The sequence below is a fragment of the Polypterus senegalus genome, chromosome 4, assembly GCF_016835505.1.
Source record: "Polypterus senegalus isolate Bchr_013 chromosome 4, ASM1683550v1, whole genome shotgun sequence".
Lineage (NCBI taxonomy): Eukaryota > Metazoa > Chordata > Cladistia > Polypteriformes > Polypteridae > Polypterus > Polypterus senegalus.
Genome location: NC_053157.1, coordinates 205,586,535 through 205,601,257, shown reverse-complemented (window position 1 = coordinate 205,601,257; position 14,723 = coordinate 205,586,535). Strand labels below are relative to the sequence as shown.

Sequence of the window (14,723 nt, the reverse complement as noted above, 5' to 3'; positions counted from 1 at the left end):
ATAGTAGGTGTTTGACAGTAGAACTAACCACTGTGCCATTGTGCTGACTTCTCTTTATTTATGCACCAAAACAATTTTTGGGACTTAATAATTTGATGTACTGGTAAATTACTTGTAAGGATCATTTCCTCAAAGCTCTCTATAGCCTGGCTAACCAACATTTTTGAATATAAATAGAATTCCACATAATCTTTGCCAAAAAACTGGTACTATAGATAAAGGGTAAAAATTCAACATGAAGAACTGCAAATCCCCAACAAATGCTGAAACTCAGTGGCAGCTGGACATGTGCAGAGTTAAATCAGGCAATGTTTGCTGTGATTTTTGCTCCTTAATTTTTTTGTTCATTGACAGGCAAAATACAGTTACATCTCAGATGAGACATTCAACACATTGAAAATAGTGATGAGGGAAAAGATTCTTGCAAAACTGAAATGAAACTCTGCAAATAAAATGTGTTTTGCTTCCTGCAAAATTCTTATGATTCATAAAAAAGAAAAGGTCTGTTTAGTTCCTGTCTGGAATCATTTTGAAGCATTAATACCCCTGATGGTTATTTAATATTTAAATAAAGATCTCTAGTAAAAAAATAAATAAAAATCTCCATGCTAATCAAATTTTACTGTCAGTTTCGCGAAATTGGATATGAATCGACAAAAGTCTGAATTAGCATAAGAAAGTGTTCACAAGAAATACGTATAATGATTTACTTGTAATAAAAGTGCAAAATAAACAAGAATAGTTGTGTCAAATATTTGAAATATTAAAATGTGTGCATGAATTTAAGGGTTTAAAATCTCAACATTCTTGATTGTAATTCTACGAAATTTGTCATTTTCCACTTCTGATAGATATCCATAGAGGTCCAAATATCTAGTAAAAAATAAAAAATAACACAAAATTCTAAATAACTAACCTTGAAATAGTCTACATGCTTAGGTTTGAAGTTTGTCATTTGTAACCTTCTAGGAGTGACTCTTATTGAGCTAGGATCACCAGTAAAGAATCAAATATCAAAAATATTTAGTTCAACAGCCTTAAAACAGCATATATCTACACTCTACAAGCCTATATTGCTGATCCCTATTTTTATTTTTTGAAAAGGAGTAATTTTGATCCCTTGTCTTTCATTAGGAGTTGTACCCCGAGGGTGGGTTCATGTGGTATACACAACTTTAAGTCCTTTAGATCATTTTTGCTGAAGACACCTATTGGTGTACTCTTTATCACAATGATGTAATTTCCTGCACAAAGTATGATCCACATTTGCCTAAAAAACAAAACTGCCCCAGAAAGTTAAATGGCTTATATAACTATTATATGTGGGTGTTTTCTTGTACCGGTGAGTCAGAAGACATCAGTCCATAAAAAAAATAAAATGAAGTAGTGTTCTTAAGTAATATTTATGAACACAGTTGCTTGTTTTGCTCACCTCTAGTTGGACACAATAAGTAGCGAGGATGTTAGTGCTGGTTATGCTGTACACTAGCACAGATTCAAGACTGGCAACCACCTCATACAGTAATTACTGGTGTAATACATTGAATCTTTCAGAATTGAACATTCAAAAGTTTTTTATAACTAGTAATCGATCCCATCCATGGTCCAGGATGAAGGAAATCCAGAATGTTTCAGTTCACATGGATGGATCAGCGTAAAAGCTCACTGGTTAGAGGTAGCACCCTACCTTGAATACCACACATGAAAGTTGTCTCCATGGAGTTTGTAAGTTATTCCCTACTGTATACTGTGTGTGCATGAGTTTCCCTCCCACATTCCCAAAAGTGGTCCCAGCGTGCTTGTGTGGTGATTCTTAATTTGTTGAGTATTAGTGTGGATATGTTCTTATAGTGACCCACTGGTGTCCTCAATTTAATTCATCAGGCTTGTGGATGTTGTGTATATTTGAATTGGCTTTCTTTCAAATGTATGATAACTTACATAGACGGAATAACAGAGATACAAAGAAGTGAAGTACATTGTCACCAGCTGTTGAGATTCATTTGCTTTCTTCCAAGTTGATAAAATAACAATGCTTTACAACTCTCCAGTAAAGTTATTTTTCAGTAAGGCTGGCCACACTCTCTCCTGACAGTGTGTTATTTCTCATATCTTTTACCTCCGAGCTAAGTTTGTTTAGCAGGAGGCAACCATTTATGCTCCATTGCCAGCGTCACACCTATGTCTGTCTGGTTTAGAGGTGATCTTATAAATGTCATGTGGTCACCACGACCCAGTACTGATGCTCACTGAACCTGTCAACCATGACTTTTTATAGATTTAGTTTGAAGCCTAAAAAATCTTTCTATAACCTACACTATCCTCTCTTTATAACACCAAGTATTCCAACTTTTCACAGAGGCATTAGTCCCAACTACCACTGCTTCATATTTGAATCAGATAGTTCATCGATGGCTCCTTTTTCTTGGCCTACCATAATACTAGGAAAGGTGCACCTCTGACCAATTGAACTTTTCTGACACCACAGTGACGTTGCTGTTTACTGCAAAGACTATTTTCATATGCTGTTAATGGCCTTTTGACTTTATGGCACCTGAAATCTCAATTGCAAAGTCTGATGTCAATCTCAAACAATTGACACATTTTAGAACAAAATACAAATTGTAAAGGAATAATAACTCTGCATTGATCTGTTCATTTTCCAAAACCACTTAGTCCAGTAAAGAGTGTCACACATTGCTATATAGCTGAGCTTAAATGTTTTCAGTTGTGAGCACTGCATTATGCAGAAAACTGATTACATTATGTCTTCATACATAAGTTAAATAACACAGATAATATTAAGCTATTAAAGAACCGGCTAAGATTTGAACATTGGAGCCAGAAATTCTTATTTCTGGTACAGCAAGGTAGCACTGCTAATTCACACCTCCAGTCTTTCTTAATGGGTCTCTAATGGAGGAAATATTCCAGGAACAAACCTTGCAATTCCAGCCTACAGTGTCTTGCTGCAACACAAGCCTCATTAGCTTCTTAATACTGTTCTTCGGTATATTTGCCAGTGAGTGAGACTTCTCAAAGTTCTCTGTCTAATGCTGAGAAGACAAGAAAGTAAAAGACACAACCTGATGAAGGCTGCACAGCCAAAACGATATATTGTTTACCTTCTTGGTTTGGAGCTCCAGAATCCTCTCTGTTTGGCAGACAAAATAGCAATGAAAACAATGATGAAACAATGAATGTTGTGGTACCCTCTAGTGTCACTGAGACAAAAACAAAAGAAAAAAAACACAATAAACAGAGCTGCAAGAGCATTATCTTCTGGCTGTCACTTCTGCAGGTGAAATGATGCCTTCCTGCCTGTCACATACTCTTTTATCCTTCCTGTCTGGAAGGGAATGGAACCAAATGTGGGCCAGAAATTATGCCAGGCACGTCTTCCTCCATTCTACAGTGAGGAAAAGAATATATATACTGTGAAATAGGACACATACAGCGATACAGAGTTTGGGTACCACCTTGATGACCCTGTATTATTGCAAAGCTTAAAGCAAAGGAAAACACATATTTGCAGCAAACGTCTTAACAGAGGCGAGTTCATAATATAATTGACTTAAGATGTCCTCCACAGTCACCAGATCTCAATCCAACAGAGCACCTCTAGGATGTGGTGGAATGGATCTGCGGCAACTGTGCAATGCTATCATGTCAATATGGAACAAAATCCCTGAGGAATATTTCCAGCACGTTGTTGACTCTGTGCCACAAAGAATATCACCAATTCTGATGGCAAAAGGGGGTCCAGCCTGGTGTACCTAATAAAGTGGATCGATGGTGTATATGTACTGTACTTATTCACTGTATATTGTATATACAGTACAGAGATAACCAAACTGAGATAATGTTTTACATTGTTACCCGCTTATTTGTGTGTATTTCATTGTTTTATCCAACAACAACAACAACAACATTTATTTATATAGCACATTTTCATACAAACAGTAGCTCAAAGTGCTTTACATATTAAAGAATAGAAAAATGAAAGATGCAATTATAAAACAAAATAAATCAACATTAATTAACATCGAATAAGAGTAAGGTTCAATGGCCAGGGGGGACAGAAAAAACAAAAAAACTCCAGACGGCTGGAGAAAAAATATATAAAATCTGTAGGACCAAGACCAATACCATTCCCAAACTGAGGAAAACCAGTGCCAATTTGGGTAGCAAGAGTCAGAAGGAAAGTACCCTCCCAGGGTGTCTTTTATAATAATTTATAAGCTATACAATGTATTGCATCCAGCTGTCCATTTTCTCAACTTATTTATTCCATACTTAGTCACTGGAATTCTAGCAATATGGGGTGCAAAGCAAACACCCATGAATGAGTCTTTTATCATTATTTTTAAGCTATGAAGTATATTCCATTATCTTCATTTTTTTTTAAGAATTGCAGTATATTTCAGCTGTCCATCCGTTCTCTGACCCTATGTACTGAATCTTAATAAGCGCCGAAGGAAGTTGGTGCTGATACCAGCAACATAGAGTGCAAAGCAGAAATCCCAACACACGAGGCGTTTTTTATCATTATGTACTTGATTTACCAGAAAAAATGGAAATTTAATAAATTTCTCTTAATCTGGCCTGTCAGTTGCATCACGTAATGTGACTTTTAATTGTAAAATCTTTGAATAGTTATTCAATGAGTATGATCTTAGGAGTTATTATTAACTTTGCTTTATGTTTTAGACACTTGAGTGGAAGGTTTCTTTTCACTCTTAAAATAATGTTTTGTTGCTATCTAATTCTGTGAAACAAAATCATTATATGATCTGATGTGTGTAATACTTAGTGAGATTAGCTGTGCATAAATGAGGTGATGTGTGCTACGTAATTTGAGTTCTTCTTTATTTGTCTGATTGTTGTGTGGGAACCTAACCCTAACCCTAATGTGCAGCTATGTTCTCCTTAGTCAGCAACATAAAATAACATAACATTCTCAAATTTGCTTCAGGGTTACCAGGGGGGTCAAACCCCATGCCTGCCCCACTGGCTGTAAGTTAGATATTTGCACAATGCAACTCTTATATGGGAGTTTACTTGGTTTCTTGTCTACAGGATCCAAATTTTTTAAATAAAAGTTGGCTCAACATTTTCTGGTTTCATCTACAAACCCAGTAAGCAGAGGCCTCCCAGGCTTACAGACTCGTATGCTAACCGTACTTCTCCTTTATCAAGTGTGAAACCCTTCTTCCTTTATACTGTAACAGTTGTCACAAAGCTGAGACATACTCAAAGAAGTTTTGGGGCAGCCACCCGTATATTTTGGTATCCTGGCTGCAAAGTCGTTTTTTATCACAACAACAGCACTGATGTGCATACAAATGAGTCCAAGACAAGACTGAGGGTAAGGGGAAAAAGGGCAGGCTTTTAAAGGGGAAGACAGGAAGTGAGGTCATGGGAATCGGGCACATGTTCGTCACTCATTGGATCAGGCCCGGTCGTGACATCAGGGGGGCCGGCGCCGGTTAGTTCTGTCTCCATTGGTTCGGTCCCGGAAGTGATGTCACGAGAGCCAGGTAGAGTCTCCCAGGGATGGTCTACAGGGAAGTGAGAAAAAGAGTCAGTGCACTCTGCCACAGCCCGGCCTGTCTCAGAACTGCCGTCACTCAAGCCCTTTAGCTGCCTCCCATGCGCACGTGTGTGACACAGTATAAGACGTTTGATGCTACTGTAGTGGTGCATTGCCACAGAAGATATCAGTTAACACATCCTGGTTAGATTGCTGCCCCTAGTCATTGTCCAAGTTGAAAATGCATTTTTCAAACTGGCCTTGTTTGAAATGAGAGAGCGCGTATCCGACTGAGTGTGTGAGTGAACTCTGAGATGGATTGGTATGCCGCCTAGGCCTCATTCCTGCCTGAAATTGATGGGATAAGCTCTGGCCAAATTCCACAATCCTGAATTGGAATAAGCAAATTTGAGAATGTCATGATACATTAATTTATGCTGCTGTTTCATGTACTGCAAAATTAAATTAAGGAGTTAAATTATTAGCAGCTAATGGCTTCTTAAAAACCTTTTGAACAAGAGTTAAATTCACTTTTATCATTCGTTTATTAATATCATTATTATTGTAATTATTATTATTCATATTGGAAAGAATAGCATTATGTACCATGTTTATTACAAAGACCATCTCCAGAATGTCATTTACACAGCTAAATCAGGAAAAGCGATCAATTTCAGAAATCTGCTGGCTGGTGCGGTAGGGGTGTAAACTGCTCTCTGCGTTCACTTGACACTAGAAGGCGAGTGCCAGGAAATATGCTGGCACCAAACACTGCTGATGTAGCCATGCTGCCAGGAGACAGGCTGGTCTAGGGGTCGGAGTGAAGGATTAAGAGCCAGCATCTCTCTGCCCTTTATCCAAGCTGTTACCAAACTTGTTTGTGTGACCTTGGGCGACTCCTTCCAGCTTTGGCCTAGCTATGAAACTTTTTCAACAAAAGGAACAAACTTTAATAATAGTATTGTGTCTCTATCTGTGATATGCTGCTTGCCTTATATCCACAGGCGTCTGCTTGCATAGTTACTTAGCTTCTGTGCTCCATCTTAATTATTTATTTTCAAGTTTATCCTGATGGATCCACATTCAGTTAAATATAAAGAGAAAACAAGTTTCTTATGTGAATGATCACAATGACACTCCAAATAAATGCGAAGAGAAAAATAGATGTGAGACTATTCATTTGAATTTTTTGTGTTTACATTTTTAGCAATTCAGTTAAAAAGTAGGCAGCATTTAAAAATTAGAAATGACATTATGATATCAAAATATAAAACAGCCATATGGTGCTCACCACCCTTTCTGGACACACCATCCTCTGGTTTTAAGTGATACTAATAGAAGAACATGTAACACATTTTGCAATGCAGAAAAGAAAATGACAGCAAGGAATGAGCAAGTTAATGATCAGCTAAAATCAATAAGGCTCAAACCTCACATGAGGGGAGCGAATACACCCCAAATTACTTCCTATGAAGGCCTTAACTAGAGTTGCAGTCGAGTCCTAATTTTTATGGCTGGTTGGGTGAATGTTGATCAATTCATTGTGCACATGACTCTGAATGCATCAGACTATTAACAAAGGACAGTACCTTCCATAAAAGTGATTAACTCAAGGATTTTCTAGTGAGGGACAAGTAGATGATGGCTGCTTCTATGGTCAAACTATCATATTTACAATAATACAGCAATAGAAAGGAGGTAAAGGTCAAGGACTTTAAGAACCTGAGGAAAACGAGGATTAGAAACTGATAAATAAGCAAGAAAATGAAGACTAGAAAACCAGAATAGCGGGGCGATGCTAGTACATATTCATGAATATGCTGAGAACAAGAAGGAGACGTTTGATGCTAATCACGTAATGCGTTATTTCCAAATCTTAGTGCAAAGTTACTGAAACATTTACTATGAAATCAGTCCTTAGTTTGTGTAGTTCCTTCCTTAGCTGATAACACTGAAATTTATCCTAAATGAGACTGACTCTCATTGAACTTCTTATACAAATTCAGTTTTTGAGGTGGTGCCTATGCTGAATAAAGTAGAATGCAAAAGGACCAGCATTAACTCATTTTTAAAAGATGTCCCTTTGATGGGGTGGATTGTTGGAACAGTGGTTAGTGTTGCTGTCTCATAGCTCAATGGTTCTGGCTTTATATTCCAGCCTGGTCACTGCCTGTTTAAAATTCGAAGCCCTCTTTATGTCTGAACAGATTTCCTTCGTAAGTGGTGTTGTTCACTCATCCCAAATAGTCATGATACAGATTTGTATTTCGTTCGGAGACTTATTTCTTTATAAAGCAATAATAGCTTCAGAAAATTAATGGACAGAATGATAAACTCTGAATGAATTGTGAATTATAAATTCTACAGTAGATATAAATTTAAGAAAAAGTAGGTATTTCCTAAATTCTTCGTTGTGTCTTCCATCTTCTCCAGTGGCTTGCACCTCCAGCCCTCAGCTCCTCTACTGTATGAGGAACGTGGTCCACAGATGATGAGAATTTTGGACCCATTCTCCCATAATCCCCTGTGTCCCCTTATGCTCACTTTGAACTGAACCTTAGCCTTAGGGTCTGGCCCATTTTTCAGAGATAGGATGTGGTCGCCAAGCAGTATTTGTTGGGAGACGGTGTCTTTCCTCTGACTCTGACCATGCTGTGTACTCTTTACGTTTTCCCCACTTGTGCTGATTTCTGTAAAGCAAAATCCATACTTAGTCAAATAGTAATGAAAGCCAGCACTTTTCCCAGAGGGATGGGTTTCATAATAACAATGTCTTGGGTTTCCTTAACACCTGGAGCTGCTTTGCATCACTGATTCCAGATAGTTGCCATCTTTGTTTTTACCACAACATTTAGAAAAGCAGGGTGGACTGTCCATCTTGCCTCATTTTTCCAAGAAATTAGGTCACCTATGGGTTCAAGCCAGAGAGCCTTCTGTTATTCCCTCCTGATTTTGAGAGTTCTTTTGTAAACCTACTCCATTAAAGCTGCATAGTATGTTCTGTGCAGTTAACCCATAGGGCACTCACCCAGCTATATTGTTAAGAGAAGTGTTTTAACTCTTTCCAGTTACCTAAACCTGATCATCATGGCATCAACACTAATTACAGCCCACATCACAGACTATAAACAGTAATATGCAAATATTAGTATCATGTTTGCAACACCATTGTAGAGGTTGTTGATTTTGTTCACGTGATAATTATAATTATTAAATATAAACTGTTTGTGCAGTCCTGTCATCGTCTGGTGAGCAATTCAGGTTTCGTTTCTGCCATGCTTCCAGTGCTACAGGGATAAACTTCAGCCTCTGTCACTGTGTATTGGGGCTGTCAGATATGGTGAAAGGAACAATAGATGAATGCATGGCTTGAAAAGCAAAAATATCTTGACTGGGTCACTCCTGTGCTCTTAGCCATTCAATTGGGTGGGCACATTGTGAACAACATACATGCAGTCTGATGGCAATCAAGACTAGCAAGAATACTAGTCTAAGCTCATTTATTATTTTGACTGGACCAGTAATGAATCAGAACATACCTTAGAGACAGCAGAACCAATAATTATTTCATTAGTTCATTTCAGTACAGGGCTATGATGACACTGAAACTGAGCATGACAATAGCAAAAAATAAAAAGGTAAAATACTACTTTCAGTTAACGAAAATAGCCCAAAAAATTATAGAAATCTATGTTTAGTACCTAATACTTGTATGCAAAATTTGCTTTTCTGCTGTAGCAGGTAGTGAAGATATCTTCTAGTGATAGTAGCAGTGCCTGAGTAATTCTCTGAGCCATTTTGATGATACGCTGAAGGGCCTTCCTTTTCTCACAGATGCAGCCAGAGTACCAAGCTGTAATGCAGTACATGATGACAGACTCTATGGTGTCATGCATCCAACTATTGATCATTTCTTAAAACCTGACACTCCCAATACAGAGTCATAGAGGTTGACGTTGATCCCAGTAGCACTGGGAGCAGGGCAGAAACCAAACCAGAGTTGCTCAGCAGCCCATGACATGACTACACAAACAGATAGTTTATCTTCTTATATAATACGCTGCCGTGGCTGTTCGTTTGTCTGTCCAGGATTTTAAATCACCTGTAGCTTGCAAACCGTTTGACCTATTGACCTGAAATTTGGTACACATATACTAGGTAACCTCTACTGTCTGCTTTCGGGGCGATGATTTTTATTACTCTTTTTATTTTATTTTATTGTAGAAACAACTCTTGGCAGCGGGCAGCAGGGCGTCTGTGCAGCACATGCGTACAGATGCCGTTCTCATCCCTACTGCCTTCGCCATCACTTCCTCTACCTCTTCATATCTTAAATCATTCTTGAAGCACATTGAGCACTTAAGTGCCAGCTTAAGTGAAAAATTAAGAAAAACGTACTAAGTAATTGCAACACAAAAACTGACTTAATTAATTTTAATGCGAAAAGATGCAGATGGAAGAAGAGAAGAAGCGGGGTGCTAGAGTGGAGAAAACAAGAGCTGCTCACGAAGCAGCAAGCGCATCAACTTCAGAGCAATGCTAAACATACAGAGAAAAAGTATGAAAACTATAAGTCAAATGTATTCACTGCACGTTATCGTGCAGTCCGCCGTGACAGGTATTTAATAATTTCATTCATCACGTGAATGAAAGCAATATGGTGAATCTCAGCCTGGCCACAGAACAGATTTATCTGTAGTTTGCATGTTCTACCTTTATAAGATTTGCTTTGGCTCATCCAGTTTTATTCCCAAATCTAAATGAATATGTGTCAGGGTAATTGGCAAGGAGTGTGTCGTAGTAAAAGTGACATTGCACTTCAAACCAGAACACTGACAATTTAATTCCCAATTCTCATTGTGTGATCCTAGGCGAGTCAATAACCTGACTGTTCTTCAAATTGTGGACAGAAATATATGGAAACAATTACACTGTTCCCTTATCTTGCACGTTACTTTGGATAAAGGTATCAGACTAGATGTAGAACAAAAGTAAGTTCCAAATTGTCCATTATGTATGTGAGTGGGAAAAGGATTAGAGGCACTTTCTGCAGGTTTGTTTCCAGCTGTGCCCAGTGCTGCCCGGATAGTTTCCCTCTCTCCTTAATCCTGATGTAGTTCAAGCAGATTTCATAATGAATTGATTGTTATTGAAGGTGTTGGAAAATGATAAGAACTCAGCTATTCAATTTGACAAGATTTTCATAGAAGAACATGTTTTGCTAGGGGGAAAATTACTAGAAGAGTGGCAGAGAACGGACCAGACAAAGAGGTGGAAGTCATAACTGCTCTTCAAATAGTACTGTTGCCAAACTCAAAGTGGTAACCAAAAAATCAAGGTCAAAAAAACACTTTTTAAGGTTCCTTTTCCAGGAAATTTACAAGGATTTAACTGGTAGAAAATAATCTGACCATCTGCCCTTTTATCCCATTGCAGCAGTAATGTCACACACCTTGCCCTTCCGGTTCATTTCACAAGCACCATTATAGCAACCGCTCCCAAATGTTTTTTCCACAATGAAAAACAAAATGACATTGGAAAAAACATATATTTTTTACAACATTAAATACATTTTATAGATGCAAAACGACAGAAAAATATAATAGAAATGTAACAGACATTAACAATAAAAGTTGTTCATAACAGAAATTGAGTGGCATCCTTATGAAGATCAGTTGTTGTCTGCTGTATGTTTGCTGTGAAAGTGGTCTTTTATATCTAAACATTCAGGATGTAGAATTTTTCTTTGAAATTCCATCCTCATTCAATAAGTTGTCAGAAAACAGAATAACTTTTTTGTTTATTTTTTTTTCTTGTAGTCGATGTTGTGACAAAAAGAGCTGCGGGAACAGAAATGAAACTCCCTCTGATCCGGTTATTATCGACAGGTAAGGAATACTGGCATTTTATACTTTTCTTGCACTGCTGTTTTTGGACGTTTTATATTGCTTTGTCAATAAGGAATTTGGGACATTTTCTTGTTTCTTGTATTAAAACGTTGCTGCCCCTTGCATTTTTTGTAGTGCTTTGGACTCTTTGCATTTTAGAAAATCAACCAGGGCTTAAAAGACTTTCAAAATGACAATAATTCAGCATTCAATGAGCCTTCATGAGTAATCCACAGACTTTCATTCCAAATAGACTTGAAAACTATCGTGAATAAATCATAGACTTTTGCTTGGACAGTGAAATGAAATTATGTACGCAGTTCATTGTCTATTATTATTGCTGCATTTAGGTTGCAGTTTGTTTATGTTATAATGCAAGACAGTTTCTTCTCTTACATGCCAGTGAGGAGACCTTCAAACCTTTGTAGAGGTTATTGGCATCGTGGCCTTAACTCACAATGAAGCTGAACCCACAATTTAACAAACTTAATTTCTTTTACTAAATATGAAGACCAGAAGATTTCTTTGACAGGCCGGGTCTGGCCCTTGGGTCATTCTGCATGTTGGACATCTCTGCCATACAAATCTAAGTAGTGTTGCAGAAAGCTCAAAGGCAAAACAGGGTGTGCTATTTAACAAACCAGTGTGATTTATTATCTGTTAATATTTTTCATGGTGTTGGTACTGCTATAGTTATGGGCTTATGAGAAGTAAAGGTGTTATCTTACACAGAAGATTTAATGTCATAATAGGTATAAGCTGTAAATGAACTGAACTAGGTAGGTCCATCAGGGTGATGGCTAGCCAAGATAATAAATATGTTTTTAATTTTGCAGAATTTTGGGGCGATACACTTTTGTCACTTTTTTCAATCAGACAATTCAGCGCCAATTATACAATATTTATATCTGTATCATATCTATATTTCTGTGTTTGAAATTAACTATAAGAAGGAACTTTTAGCAAAGTTGTTTTATATCCATTTTTAATATCTTGCATGAAAAAACACGGAAATGTGCTGTATATTACAGCTATATAGCAAGGGAAAAAAATGATGATCTACAGGTTTTAGATGCTCACACACACACATCCTAGTCATGCTTGGTGTGCATGTAAGGTAAAATGTATCATATTTTATGCTTATTAATGGGAACGTAGATATGGATTTTTTCTTGGTTTTTCCCTCTTTTGCATATCTAATGCTGAGGCATTAAGGCTGAGTTACCCATATGTGCCCTCTCAGGATGTGACTGACATAAAAATAATAAAGTATGAACATTCATGACCTGCCTTACACATACAATGTGCAAAATGTTTGTCTGTAGTGAACTGCCTTGTAGCTATGAGCAATGTGATCTGTGCTACTTGAGGGCTGAATTGTTAGGAACTGGCAAACAAATTCTTTTCGTTTTTGACCACTGACTCCTGCTTCATTCCTCTCAAGACAACAGCTGCAATATATTCAGTGAACCTGGCAGCAGATCAGACTGAAGCTCTCAAAAATATGAGTGAAGGTAGGGTGTGGTGCGAGAGCCACAAATGTGTGTTTTATGGATTCCAACATCCCTCCCTTTTGTAAACTTCAAGGTCATTAGATTTGTTTCGTCCTTTATTCTTTCTGAATTGGGCCACTTTAAATATATCCTAGTAACCCTTTACTGTCAACAGTCAGTCTGAACGTTTGTTATTCAACTATTAGTTAGATGTTTGAGAGCTCCATTACAAACAAATAAACAGTACTTGTCTTTAATCTGCTTTGAGCCTTTAAAATTTCTATCTATCTATCTATCTATCTATCTATCTATCTATCTATCTATCTATCTATCTATCTATCTATCTATCTATCTATCTATCTATCTATCTATCTATCTATCTATCTATCTATCTATCTATCTATCTATCTATCTATCTAGCTGCCTAATGCTGGGAGCTGAGCACAATAGGTTGTACACAGTGAAGGGCTCTAGGATTACAGATTCAGATTTTTGAATCAGCCAAAATAATACATGAGTTTTTAGGGTGCAATGTCAAATGCAATAGAAAATGGCTGATCTTTTAAACTGCTCTGTACACTTATGGAGCTCTATTGTACGATCAAAATTGGTGGTGTCATCTATCTATCTATCTATCTATCTATCTATCTATCTATCTATCTATCTATCTATCTATCTATTATATAGTGCCTTTAATCAATCTATCTATCTATCTATCTATCTATCTATCTATCTATCTATCTATCTATTATATAGTTCCTTTAATGTATCTATCTATCTATTATATAGTGCCTTTAATCTATCTATCTATCTATCTATCTATCTATCTATCTATCTATCTATCTATCTATCTATCTATCTATCTCTTCATAAATCTGAAAGTATTTGTATCAATCTCTGTCATGTGTCTTGTATAATTTTAGTCAAGAGGACTTTAACCTCTTCAGACTTTTTTGTTTTTAACTCTAAGATTTTCCTATATATTCTTATTCTCTAACTGCCCTTTCATTGCTGATTTTCAAAAATTTCTGTATTCTGAGATTTACTCTTGATATAACACCATTAAGTTCAATAGTTTATCTTATAGCTTGCTGCTTTGAATTCGGTTAATGTCATTTTATATTTTAAGTTAAAAAAACAGGTAAGTAAGATGAAATATTGTAAAAGTAATGAAATAAGAGTCTAAGACTGAGAATCCTTTTATAAAAGTTGTTTTTTGCACTTGAATCTTGATATATGTTTCCTTAGTGAACCAAAAGCACTGGGTTATATTTCTGTGGCCTGAGTAGAGTTACTAATAACTTATTTTCAGAATAAATGGAGGCAGATTACTCTCCGTCTTATCTTTCCTGTAATGCATAGAACCTCATTGAGCTCTGTGGTCTCTGCCAGAGTCCTGCTGGCTTGTTATTTGTTGGTTGAAGTTGGTCCAGTTTGTGTGCAAGTGGTATTCAAAGCTCTAGCCCTTTACCCCATGAGGGAATCTCTTCCCTGCAGGGACACAGAGAGAGAAGAGCACTGCTGTGATTCTCTGATTAGCCAAGAACAGGAAGCTGACAATGTAAGGTCATCCTTGCTTTACCTGCACTTGAGATCAGCCAACTTGAATACCCTGTGGTGCAGCTTGCATTTGAAATGCACTATTACTGTGGAGGTGATTTATGAGGCACTGAAATGAAAGAAGGTATTCTTAGTTCTGATGGGTCCGGATGGAAAGAAATCATTTAACTGTCTGTTCAGAAATAGGCAGCAGCTTGAGTCATATGCCAGGTTAACAGAAAAATGTTAACCCAAGTGTGGATTTGGAGA

General features: G+C 37.1%; 1 protein-coding gene across 9 annotated transcripts in view; it reads left to right on the top strand.

Annotated features, from left to right (window-relative positions):
• Positions 1-14,723, top strand: part of LOC120527927 (transcription factor COE3-like) — a 411,253-nt gene that overhangs the window by 102,965 nt on the left and 293,565 nt on the right. For all 9 annotated transcript variants that reach the window (XM_039751885.1, XM_039751890.1, XM_039751886.1 and 6 more), the window contains one exon: positions 11,353-11,421. In XM_039751885.1, coding sequence (XP_039607819.1) covers positions 11,353-11,421 — 69 coding nt within the window. The remainder of the gene's footprint in view (positions 1-11,352; positions 11,422-14,723) is intronic.